The 12,793-nt window shown below is 31.3% G+C and overlaps 5 protein-coding genes across 5 annotated transcripts; 2 read left to right on the forward strand and 3 right to left on the reverse strand. All coding sequences in view use genetic code 12, as the record gives it.

Annotated features, from left to right (window-relative positions):
- Positions 1–272: 272 nt before the first annotated feature.
- DFJ63DRAFT_310499 (uncharacterized protein) lies at positions 273–1,583 on the forward strand (the record flags this gene model as incomplete). Its single annotated transcript, XM_064905608.1, has 1 exon — positions 273–1,583. The coding sequence occupies one exon, from the start codon at positions 273–275 to the stop codon at positions 1,581–1,583; it is 1,311 nt and encodes a 436-aa protein (XP_064764679.1).
- Positions 1,584–2,291: 708 nt separating this feature from the next.
- Positions 2,292–5,189, reverse strand: PUF3 (mRNA-binding protein; the record flags this gene model as incomplete). The annotated part of the gene is made up of 1 exon (XM_064905609.1): positions 2,292–5,189. The coding sequence occupies one exon, from the start codon at positions 5,187–5,189 to the stop codon at positions 2,292–2,294; it is 2,898 nt and encodes a 965-aa protein (XP_064764680.1).
- Positions 5,190–6,284: 1,095 nt separating this feature from the next.
- DFJ63DRAFT_316613 (uncharacterized protein) lies at positions 6,285–7,670 on the forward strand. The gene has a single exon (XM_064906713.1). It carries the CDS (start codon positions 6,507–6,509, stop codon positions 7,599–7,601), a length of 1,095 nt encoding a protein of 364 aa, XP_064764681.1. The 5' UTR covers positions 6,285–6,506; the 3' UTR covers positions 7,602–7,670.
- DFJ63DRAFT_316614 (uncharacterized protein) lies at positions 7,671–9,476 on the reverse strand. The gene has a single exon (XM_064906714.1). It carries the CDS (start codon positions 9,442–9,444, stop codon positions 7,711–7,713), a length of 1,734 nt encoding a protein of 577 aa, XP_064764682.1. The 5' UTR covers positions 9,445–9,476; the 3' UTR covers positions 7,671–7,710.
- Positions 9,477–10,504: 1,028 nt separating this feature from the next.
- DFJ63DRAFT_321662 (anaphase promoting complex subunit) lies at positions 10,505–12,721 on the reverse strand (the record flags this gene model as incomplete). The annotated part of the gene is made up of 1 exon (XM_064907350.1): positions 10,505–12,721. The coding sequence occupies one exon, from the start codon at positions 12,719–12,721 to the stop codon at positions 10,505–10,507; it is 2,217 nt and encodes a 738-aa protein (XP_064764683.1).
- Positions 12,722–12,793: the final 72 nt, after the last annotated feature.

The following is a 12,793-nucleotide window of genomic DNA, read 5'->3' on the forward strand; positions in this document are numbered from 1 at the left end:
TTTTATTTATTTTATTTGTTGAAGTTCATTTATAGAAGTTACCTTTACTTGATGTATTTATGAATCCTATTGGTTAACTCTTCCTCTAATCCAATTCGGCATTCAAATCCCATAATCATAGCCCATTTCATTTCATCACCAAGCAAAAAAAAAATACCACCAAAAAAAAAAAAGAAAAGAATTGACAAAACAGGACAAATTTTGCCATTTTCATCAACACCTTTATTCCATCACAACACGTCTATATCCTTCATATCATCTAGTTGGTCGCTATGGATATCGATAACTTCGATCCTAAGTTTGAGGATTTATCATTAATCGCGTTGGATTCCATCAGAAATACCCTTCGATATCAAAATGATGCTGTGAATCATTTATATTTGCAATATCAAACTGATAAATTTAGTCAAACTAATCTTTTAGAATCTTTACAAATCCTTTTTAAAACAAATTATATTAATAAGGGGAAAATCGTTATATCAGGAATTGGTAAATCATTTAAAATCGCTAATAAATTAGTGGCAACTTTAAATTCTTTATCAATTCATGCTTCAACTTTACATCCATCAGAAGCGTTACATGGTGATTTAGGATTAATCGATGAATCAAAAGATTGTCTTATCTTATTAACAGCAAGTGGTAATACAACTGAATTATTACAATTATTACCTCATTTATCTTCATCTTTACCCATCGTTTTATTAACTTGTAATCGAAATTCAAAATTATCATCTCATCCTCAAATTAATAGTTTATTATATACTGAATTACCCAATTATCTAAATGAAGAATCAATCCATGGTTTACCTGCTCCAACTGTTTCAACTACTTTATCTTTAATTCTTGCCGATGCTACCATATTAGCCTTGCTGGAAATGATTGAACGAGATTTATTAAAACGTAAGAAGCAATTCTCCATGAAACATCCGGGTGGATCAATTGGGAATGCTTTAAGTCATTTAAATGATAATGTTAATCAGAATGGAAATGGTAGTGGTGCTTCTTCATCAGTTAATCTTTCTAATATCATGAAGAAATCATTCAGTTCTCAATACAGTACTTCAAGTTTATTAAGTCTTGGTAGAAATAATAGTATAACTAATGGTGGTATTGGTCCTGGAGCTATATCAATTAGAAAATCAATCTCAACCGATGTGAAATCGAATTTCTCATCCTTAACTTCATCAGATGATGAATATGATGTGTTTGAATTAAAACAAGATGATGATTCCAAATGTACTAAATCGAAATCAACCACTAATAATAACACAAATAATTCCAATATCGATATCAGTTTAACTAATAAGATCAAATCGGCATCAGTGACTCAAATCAAATTAATCAAAAATGAAGAAATCTGGTCCTTGGAAATCAAAGATGAAATTAAATTATTACAATGGATAACGATTTTTGAATACTTGATCATTGATAAGAAAAACTTGGCTATACCATGTCTGACGTTGAAGTCTTTATATACTGATTATTATCATCAAGTGAATCTATCAAATGACAGTTCTAAATTGGATTTATGGTCGAGATTTCACCTTAATTTAATAAGTTCGTTCAAAGAGATTGATTTCTAAAAATAACCAATTTTTTCGTATATTTTGGGCTTTTTCTTCACTTTGATTTTGGGGGATGCACTTTCATATTTTCAACTTTAACTTTTTCACATTTACTTTGCTATTTGCTTTTTATTTATTAGATTCCTTTTTTATGACTTAACTTTTACTTTTAACTTTCTTTAATAACACACTTTTTATAGCAAATTTGGTGAGTTTGAACTAACCGCCAATAATTTGCATAAACCCCCGCCTGGTATAAAAATAAAAATTCTTACAAAACTTGTAGATCTAGATCGATTAGATAATAATTTTAAATTTTAAATTTTAGATTTTTTAAATTTTCTTTATAAACATATATACATGGGTAACAACTATATCCATAAGTAAGCACAATTATAATAGATTAGATGGTCTTTCTATTGGGAGTGTTTTTTTTTTAAATAATAATAACAATTATAAAAATGATAGGATTTTTTTTTTTTTTTGAAAGGGAATGACTTCTTTTTTTGATTTGTAAAACATAAAACATAAATGACTAAAACCACAAGATAAAACAATAATAATGAAAATGAACTATTTAAGAAAGTATAAATAAATTAAGTAATGGATTAAGTAAGGCAAGGTGAAAGGAATGAATGGGAATAATGTGATGTCTGGATCTTGTTTATCAACGATATATATGTACAACTTTTATGTTTGAATTTGGGATTGGGATTGGGATCAGAGTTAATAATTATCAGCTTCATCTAAAGCAGTTTCAGCAACGATAATCATCTTTTCAACCGATGCTAAATGTTTTCCATAACTATTTCTTGAACTGATTTGTTTTAAATATTGTCTTAATTTAACCACCAAGATTTTCTTTTCTTCACTTCTAGCATCAAAACCTTCAACTAATTTTTGAATCACATAATTAGCATATTGATCTTTCATCATTAATGCTAATGGAGAATCATCATCAACTAATTCAACCGTGAAATCTTCATTATGAAGCATAACTTCACGTAAAATACGTCTTCTTTGATCTAAAGTTCCAAATTTTATACATTTTTCAATCACATTCGATGCAAATTTATGTTTGGAAAAATTAACCACAGCTCCCAAGACAACTTTTAAAATTTCTTCCCGATCTTTTAATTCTCCTCGTTCTAAAATATGTTGCATTACATAATTCCCATATTGATCTTGAATTAAATAAAATATAAATCGATTCAATTCGGCTAAAATCACTTCTTGATCTTTAATATCACTATATTCTAATAATCTTTGAATAACACGACATCCATATGGATGAGTTGATAAATGATAAATTTGATTTTCTAAGCTTTCCAATATGAATCTAATTCGATTAAATGGAATTCTTTCAATTGATTTTTGAATGACATGATTCCCATTTTGATCCTTAGCACAAATTAAAATATAATCTTTTAATTCTTCAATGATTTTAATTTGTCCATCTAAATCAATGGCTTCTAATGCTCTTTGAACCACACGACATCCATACATTTGTAAGGATAATTCATAAATATGGCCCAACATGTATTCTAATAATACTTTCTTTTGAGTCATACTACCAAATTCAAAATATTTTTGAATCACATAATTCCCAAATACATCCGTCATTAAATCATAAGAAATATCACGAATCTCATTAAAGATAACTTCCTTCTCTTCATCACTGGCATCAGGTAATTTCTGTTGAATGAATCTGGATCCATGTTGATCCTTTGTAAATTCAATCGCATGACCATAAATATCCTTCAAATAATACTCTTTCCCTTTAGTGTTGGAACGAACTTCTTCTAATAATGGTGATCTATAAATATGATTACCACCAGCATTATTATTAGTATTATTATTATTACCATTCTTACCATTGGAAGGAGCAGAACCATTAGTGGATCCATTACCATTATTGTTCTTAGCACCACCATTCTTTCTCTTACCATTACCACCATTCGGTGGGGTCTTAGCAGCAGGAGATTGTTGATGAGAAGATGAACTAGTGGTGGATGTAGAACTAGGTGGTGGGACAAAATCTTGATGGAGATGATGGTGTGGATGAGGATGGTGATGACCACCATGATGACCTTGTTGTTGTGATGATTGGGATTGAGGTTGATCACCATAGCCTTGAGGTGCGGTCACTACATTACCATCGATTGGATTTGGTGATAATGGAGGGATACCAATAGGTGGAGGAGATTGATTATACATTGAATAAGGATTGAAAGGATGAAACATGAATGAGGCAGGTGGGATTTGTCTATTCATTAATCCAATACCTGGAGCTCCGATATTAGCTTTTGAATTTGAATCTTTTTTAGAATCATCTGAGGTTCCATTACCACTCTTTTCTAAATCACTATCACCAATTTCAGAACCAGATTTGTCATGGGAAACACCACCAGCAGCTGCAGCAGCAGCGGCGGCGGCAGCAGCAAGGGTAGCATTATTATTATAATTCATTAAATTGAATAAAGCAGGATCCATAAATTGAGGAGGTGGAGAAGAAAGCATGAATGGAGGAGGAGTAATAGGTGGGATACCACCAGCACCACCATTATTTGGAGCACCACCGGCACTTTGACCAGCACCACCCATAACATTACTCATTCTACCATTATAAGGATTGAATTGTTGTTGCTGTTGTTGAGATGGTGGAGGTGGAGGTGGCTGCATACCTTCTGGAATACCTTCCATGAAATATTGATAAGAAGCACTTGGAGTGAATGGAGCTGCCGTAGCTGGATTCCAAAAATTATGAGGCATATGATTCAAATTGGCATTTTGATGATGATGATGATTTGCAGATGCACCACTAGCAACACCATTATTATTAATATTTGAACTTGGATTGGCATTATTATTAATATCAGTGACATTTGAATTTAAATCGGAATTAACTGATAAAGCAGCACTACCTTGAATAGGAGAAGTGTTATTATATTGATCGATTTTATCACTAATCGATTGATGTCTTGAATTTCTTGACATATTTAATGGTTCATTTAATGAACCATGAGGAGAAGTTAAAACAATGGAATTGGCGGTACCATTATTCCCATTATTAGTAGCAGGAGAAGAATTATCATTAGTAGTATTAAAACTTGTTCTTCTTGAATTTGAATCAAGATTTAAACTTTTTAATCCATTAGATAATTCAATTTCTCTTGTAGCATCAGCAACTGAAGAAAATTTTTGTAAAAAACTATCTTGAGGATGAGGATGTCTACTTGCAATACCACCACTAATGGAAGCAGTACCGAAATTCAAACGTTGATTATTGGTACCATTGTTGTTATTGGTAGATACCCCATTAGTATGGTTGACAACCACTCCAGTTGAGATATGATTGGTAGTACCACCGCCACCAACACCAGGGGGAGCAGTTATAGCTGAAAAAGTACCCTTTTTCAAGCCAAAGATATTTGAATTATCAATATCACTACCATCATTGAAGGAGAATCTTCTATCATTGGTATTGGTGTTGGAAGATGCGGTGGCAGATAAGAATTTAGCCACGTCTGGATCAACTGAATCTAATACAGATTTATATTGAGATGGTACACCATGAGCTTGAATAGGAGAAGTGTTACCACTTGACCAAATAGTTTCTGACATGTTAGGTTGAGTATGCTCAAGAAAGGTTGTATTTTTTTAAAGTTATGTATATGATTTGATGATTGATTTTTACAAGTTTCTATATCTCCACGTTGTCTTAATTATATGAGTATGAGGTGGATGATAAGGACGACGATAAAGAACAGGGCGGGGGGATGAACTATAAGCGTAGTGGAACAAAAGAATTCTATTTACAAAGGATGGATGGGATAAAAAAAAATAATAAGGAAAGTAGGATTAAATCACGGTTGATAATAATTTGTATTCTGCTTATATTGGTTGTAAGACGGCAAAATCAAAATCAAAAATCGGTATTTGTGGATTTTCTAGGCAAGTCAACGGCAAAACACACACAATCTGAGCGGTGTAGGGGTGTAGTGTTGATGTGATATGTATAGATGATAGTATGCTTCTTCCACTTCTAAGTTTGATTGTAAAAAGTGGATGAAGGTTTGGTTGGGATTCAGTTGAGTTAAAATTGTGGTTGAGCGTTGACGGTTGTGTTAATTTTTATTTCTAATTTTGAGGTTTGGGTTTTCCTGTCTGGAATTGTTTGTTTTTTTGGGGTTTTGATTTGGTTTTCTTTTTGAGTAGTATTGGATTACTCTATATACAACAAGTTCTGTATATGTACAAGCAGATAGATATGGTATATATATATCTGATAGGTAATGAACTTGAAGTGTTGGAGATATTAATTGGTTGTAACTACGTCCTCTTTTTTTTTTTGAATCAACTTTTTTTGTCACAAATTTTTTTTCTGTCAGAGTCAGTGACACTCACTCACTCACTCACTTTAGACAGCCTTAGTTAACGTAGGGAGGGAGAGAGAGAGAGAGGGAGGGGCAAAGGCCTCAAGACGGAATTTGTTGTCTTTTTTTAAGTACGTTCCGGTTAATAGTGTGGACCGATACAATACCAGTACTTTCAAGTATAAACTATACACACTTCTATATACATAAACTAATTTAAATCAACTAGACATCATAACAATTGAATTTAAATTTACTTATTAAACTTTAAATTATAATTATTATCACAGGGGGGGACATGGTTGTAATGGTGGTGGGTGGTGGTGGTGGTGGTGGTGGTGGTAGTGGTTATAATCGTAAAATCTGTTTAAAATCACCTCTACCGAGAAACGTTGAGACGTAAATAAATAAATAAAAAATCACGAGCACGGCGGCAGGGATGCGAATCTATTTTTCAGCGGTATGGGTGTAAATATTTTTTAAACAGGAAAATAGTATCACCAAACATCTTTATTTACAGCCAACCAAGTTATAGTACAATTCAAAGTTGATTTCACATGTATCAATGCTGTCTAAGCTATCTAACAAGGCTTCTGAGAAGCTTATGAGTCTACTATATAACGCTACATCTCAAAAAGTGGCGCCCACATTACCTCGAATAACCAAACATTTATATGATAATAATAATCAAACTGATCAAAATCAACTGCTGCTGCTGTATTTAGATACTTTAGTTAAGAATGATTGGAATCTAAAACCTATGATAGAGGCAGTTAAAGACTTACCTTTACGATCTAATACTCATTTACATTCAAATATCTTGAAATTCAATTGTGTAAATTCATTCATCACTGCTAATGATTTCAAAAGTATTTATCCCAATTATCCAGAACGAACCTATTCAATCATACCGAAACAAGATGAATCCATCGTTCCTACTACCAATCATTCAGATTTACAATTCAATGTTATAAAATCACGTCAAGCTTTAAACTTGCAATTCCAACATAGTTATTATCTTATATTTCCAAATTATATTCAAGCCTGTGTATATTATAATGAAGTATTACATAAAACCATTAATGGATTTGAATTAACTGATTTCCAATTCGTTGATCCAACCGAACAAGAATTAAAAAATATGATATCCCCTCATTATCAAACTTATTCTTTAAGTCCTGGTTTATTCCCGTCCAAGACAAATATATCCACGATTAAATTTAACCATTTATTTCCATCTAATCAACAATCCCAACTCGTCAAAGATATCACAGCGTTAACCCTGATCAAATCAGAACCATCTTCCACATACACACTTGAACAAGCTCACACCCCTCATCCAAATTATAACTTACTTATCGATTTAATAAATCCAAATATAAGAGGGAATATGGTATTAGTGAAAAACCTTCCATTCGGATTATCGAAACATACGTTACCGAGATTATTATGGAATTACGACTTAAACGATCGGAATCCAATCATATCAATCATAAAGGATCCCAAACATCAAATCAATACGTCATTAATTAAATTTAAAAATCCTACTAATGCCCAACGATTCTTTAGGAATTTCCATGGTAAAAAGTGGGATAAATTCCAACATCATCAAAAGGAGAAAATCTTATATGATCCTATATTATGTGAAATCATTAATTGATAATGTTTTGCTATGTATTTAGTTTAGTTTTGTTTATTTATTTATTTACATTCTTGTATATACACACACAATCTTTACAAAATCAATCCCAGAAAAAAAAAGCATGTACTTAATCTTCTAAACTATCAAGGTATTTCCAACTTGATCTGACAATTTCCCAACTCGTATGACCACCAGCAGTAGAGTTTGACGATGTAACTTCATCAATCGAATTAGCATGCAAAGAGGTAGTATTTCCCGGTCCATATTTCTCTAATATAACATATCTCTCCCATATTTTCTTATTCTTCCAAATTATAATCACATTATCATTATTCGACCATCCAAGAACTCCAATATCATTATGATTCACATCATTATTGAATTCGTTATGATATTGATTCGTATTGATCGAACAGAACGACCAAGTGGATTTGAAATAATTAGGTAAGGGTAATGGTAATTTTTGTAATACATGATGTCTATTAACTGGGATATGATAAAATTTCTGAGGTTGAGGAGATTGGGTTTGTTGATGATCATTCGAATTAGTCTTATTTTTATTAGATGATGAATTTTGGAAATTAGAATAAATATTAGTCGTAGTAGTACTGGTTGTTGTATGTTGTTGATTTTGATTCTGACTTTGTCCATTGTTCTTTGATAATATTGTTTGAGATGGTGATGGTGATGACATTATCGTATTGGCAGATGAATTCGATGTAGATAATGATAATGATGTATTCATTGATGTACTACTCTCTAGGGATGATCCATGAATCGATGAGGAAAGATTAAATATATGTAAAGTATTCTTATCTGATAACACAGCTAATTTTGAATCATTATGATTAAATTTTATAGATGTAATAATAGCTCGATCTAACCCTCTTCTAAATTCATATAATAAAGCAGTATTATGAGTAGAATGAACCCTTATAATAGTTCCAGTTTCAGAAGCAGATGCAATTAAAGTTCCCGATCGATTTAAAGCTAAACATCGAATATTTGATTTATGAGCTTTTATAATACTAACTAAATTCTTTTCCTGGCCATGAGGACTAACATCAACAATTTGAATTTGTCCAATTGATCGACTTGGAAATGCTAACGTTTGATATTTATTACTTGATGATGATGATGCAGTGGTGCTAATATGTGAACCATTATTGTCCTTATTGGAACCATTCGATGATATAGATGCATTTAATGACATAGTACTATTATTATCATTAGTATTTATGGTTGATGAATCTCCATTAGATGATGTAGTTGATGATGATGATACTATAGTTGAATTAACTGATAAATCAGCTAATCCTAATTCATTATCTATAGTTTCATAAGTTGCAAATTTCTTAGGTGGAGCAGAAAATCCATATACTAATACTTGATTTTTTAAAACTATGATAATTCTAGTTCTTGATAATAATACATTTAACACGGGACTCATGAATTCTAAGCTTAAACTATTCTTTCGTTTTAAATCATCCCATATGATTAATTTATTATTGGAAAATTTAGGATTCTTGCCCCCTCCCACTAATGCAAGATAATTTGTTCTATGTAACATAGTTATATGACCTATTCCTGACCCAGAAGAACTAGATGATGAAACTGATGAGTGATGAGAGAATGGCTGTGGTTGATTCGATTCATTATTGGAATTAGATCGACTGTGATTATGATTATTGTTATGATGATGATTGAAATTACGTTTTACTCGTAAATCAATAGGATTGGTATTATATACAAGAAATCCATTTTCATGACCTACAGCAAAGCACCCTTGATCTTGATTGAAATTGATACATAATATTTTTGAACCTTTAGAAGGAGTTGGTATGGGTGTATGCGTATTCATTATATGGGGTATGTATGTATGTATGTATGTATGATGTTTAATTAACGGATAGATAAAGACAAAGTAAGGATGATATTATTATGGATGAGGATGACAATGAACAAACCATTTAGGAAACAATCCTTTTTCAACGTTCTGTAAGGTTGTATTCGACTGATGGATGAATAAATGAAGGAAGGAAGGAACGAAGTAGAACAAGAAACTAAGGAATGGAAGAGGAATGTGTCAAATGAATATTACACTGACTGATGCAAATTGATCCTCTCGTCTGATTACGAGATTCGTGTAATGTATAAGTCACCAGTGACTTTTAAATATAATTACTCCTTTCTGTACGAATTCAGGAGTGGTTTTGCAGATGTCCCTGATGATAATGCTGGGCTATTGTTGTTATTGTTGATGTTTGGTGATGTTATCAGTATGAGGTTTGTTTTTGTTTTGTTTTAGATTAGACGATCGATGATGTCGTTTATTTTATTTTATTTTTTTTGTGTATGTGGAATTAGATGGTTACAATCGCGATCAGTAACCAAAGCAGCTGATGAGTTATATATACCACAATGTCTACGTGTAATGAGTGAGTAGATGATGATGATGATGAGTATCAGAAAATGAACTTAACTTACTGTTTATAAACAGGTGGTTAAAACTTGATCTGTTGATAGTTTGATGATGATTAAATAAGGAGGGGAGAGAACGGAAGGAGGATCGCGTAGTGAAGTAAACGTAAGATAATGTAACGTGAAATTATATCACAGTTCCGATTACCCCATATAATTAAGTTTTAATTTTTTGACACAGTGTTTAGTTATTGTTATTTAGTTATTTTTAACTATGTTACAAGATTGTTTATTTAAATGATCCGATAATTGTTATTTTTAATAATAGAAACTATTTCCCAATTAGGCAATACTCTGTAACCTTGTTTTCCTAAACTACTATATGTTACTACACCAAATCATAACATAAACAACTTGTTCTATGCATTTCATTAATTAATTATCAGAATAAATAATAAACATTCTATATAATAATAACCGCCTCAGTAATTACAACCTCACTAATCACTTTCGATTTCCATTACAGCTTCTTCTTCATCACTAGAATCTTCTCCTCTTCTTAACCCTTCAGCTACAATATCAATCTCATCATCAACATCTTCTTCTGCTTCGTCACCTTCAATAATATTACCTTCATGTCCACTAGTATCGTGATCAGTCTTATCTAAAAAGTGATTCGTCTTCTGAGTTAATGGAGTCATGAGTTTAGTATTATAAATATTTCCATTATCACCACCTTTAAGACGTTCTCTTATTTCTTCTTGATGACGAATTCGATTCTCTTTATCTTGTTTAGCCTTATTCCATTTCGTTCTACTTAAATATTGTAAAGTAGGATTATGTGATGTAATAAGATTATCACTTAAAATATAATCGGAATTGGTGACATTATATTCTAAAGCTCTCTTTAATAAATCAGATGCAACCGCATCTGATGGTGTTATAGCTAATGCATCATGTAAAATATCAATCGCTTTAAATGCATTACCAAGCTTTAAATATATCAATCCCATAGCTGATAATATATTAGAATCATTCTTATTACTAATTCTAATCACTTGATTAAAACATTCTAATGCTTTATATGGTTGATTTCCTCTTCTATAAACATGACCTAAATTAGCATGAATTGAAATCCAAGTCTTAGAATCAGAATTTAAATATTTCGCAGCTCCTAAAGCTTCTTGAAAAAATAATTCTGCTTTAATAAAATTACTCTTATGAAAATTAATAACTCCTAATTCATTTAATAATAATGGATCAGTATTGCAAATTTGATATGAGGCTAATAAATATTCTTCGGATAAATTTAAATTATTCATTTGTAAATGTTGCATTCCTAAAAATAAATTAGGTAAATGAGTTCCAGGAAATAATCTTGCTGCAAATGCATATGCACTAATAGCTTGTTCATGTTCACCTTCTGCAGCAAAGGTATGAGCAAATCCCACCCATGCATGACCGAAATTAGAATCTATTAATGTAGCTTTACTGAAAAACTTTCTTGCTTCAATAATCTTATTTATTGATAAATAATAAGTTCCAATCGCTAACCATGTCATAGGATTTGTAGGATGATTTTCAGCTAATTGATGAGCCTTCAAAAATAATTTATTTCGACCTCCTAATTCATGTAATGTACTTAAATAATTAGGCATAACACTGAAATTATATTCATCTTGAAATAATATCTTTTCACATATAGATAAACATTCATCAAAATTACATTGTACAAATAAATAATCAGCTCGACTAAGTAAAATATCACTATTATTACCTAAATCATATTCTTCTCTTAAGATTTGTTCAGCTTCATCAAATTTAGCAATGTTTAGATATTTGCTTAGTTTGGTAGTATATAATAATTTAATTAATTCATCGTTATCTTCAAGATCTCTGAAATTTAAAATATTGATAAAATCCCATTCTTCTGATGGAGTCATCAAATTATTATCTATTAACTCTTCAAATGCTTCAAAACATTTAACATCCACTAAAACTGCCTCTTTATAACACTCTTTTGCTTTTTCAAAATTACTTTGATTCGAATATATTAATCCTCGAAGGTAACATAATGAAGCTTCTAATTTAACTCCTCCATCACTATTTTTTATCTCATATTGATTAGATAGGTTGTTATTATTATTATCATCTTTTCTAAATGGATTGGTTTCACCTACTAAATCAAGAGCATCATCCCATAATTCCAATTTAATTAAACAATAAGCTGCTAAATATCGACAACTTACTGATTTTTCAAATTCAGGTTTGGAAGTTAATAACAGTTTGGCTCGTAAATAATTCCCACTATTAAAATAAACTTGACCTAGCCAGAATGCATCATTAGGATCATCAGTTAATGCCAATACTTTATTACCTATGAACTCAGCTGTCTTATAATGATGTTGATTCAAGGCATCATGTCTCCACAATCGAAGCTTTTCAGCTGCCGTCAATGGTTCTGATTCAAGAATTCTATTTTGGTTAGGGTTATAATTATTAATGTTATGATGAGGAGGTTCATTTGATGTTGATCCTTCTTGATGATGACCAAACAACAGTGAACGCCGTGATGCTGGTGAATCAAATAATGTATTAGAATTGGCAGCAGCTGGGTTAGGTGGGGTAATGAATAAGTCCTGTCGACGACTATTTATATCAGGCGATATGAACAAAGTGGAATTATGCTGTGATGGAGTCTTCTGATTCAGTACCATTGCATGAATATGATTATTTACAGTATCTAGGGATGATGGATGATGATTAATTTGGTTTTATTTACAACACCG

Source organism: Scheffersomyces coipomensis, assembly GCF_036884675.1.
Source record: "Scheffersomyces coipomensis strain NRRL Y-17651 chromosome Unknown DFJ63scaffold_1, whole genome shotgun sequence".
In the NCBI taxonomy this organism is placed as follows: Eukaryota; Fungi; Ascomycota; class Pichiomycetes; order Serinales; family Debaryomycetaceae; genus Scheffersomyces; species Scheffersomyces coipomensis.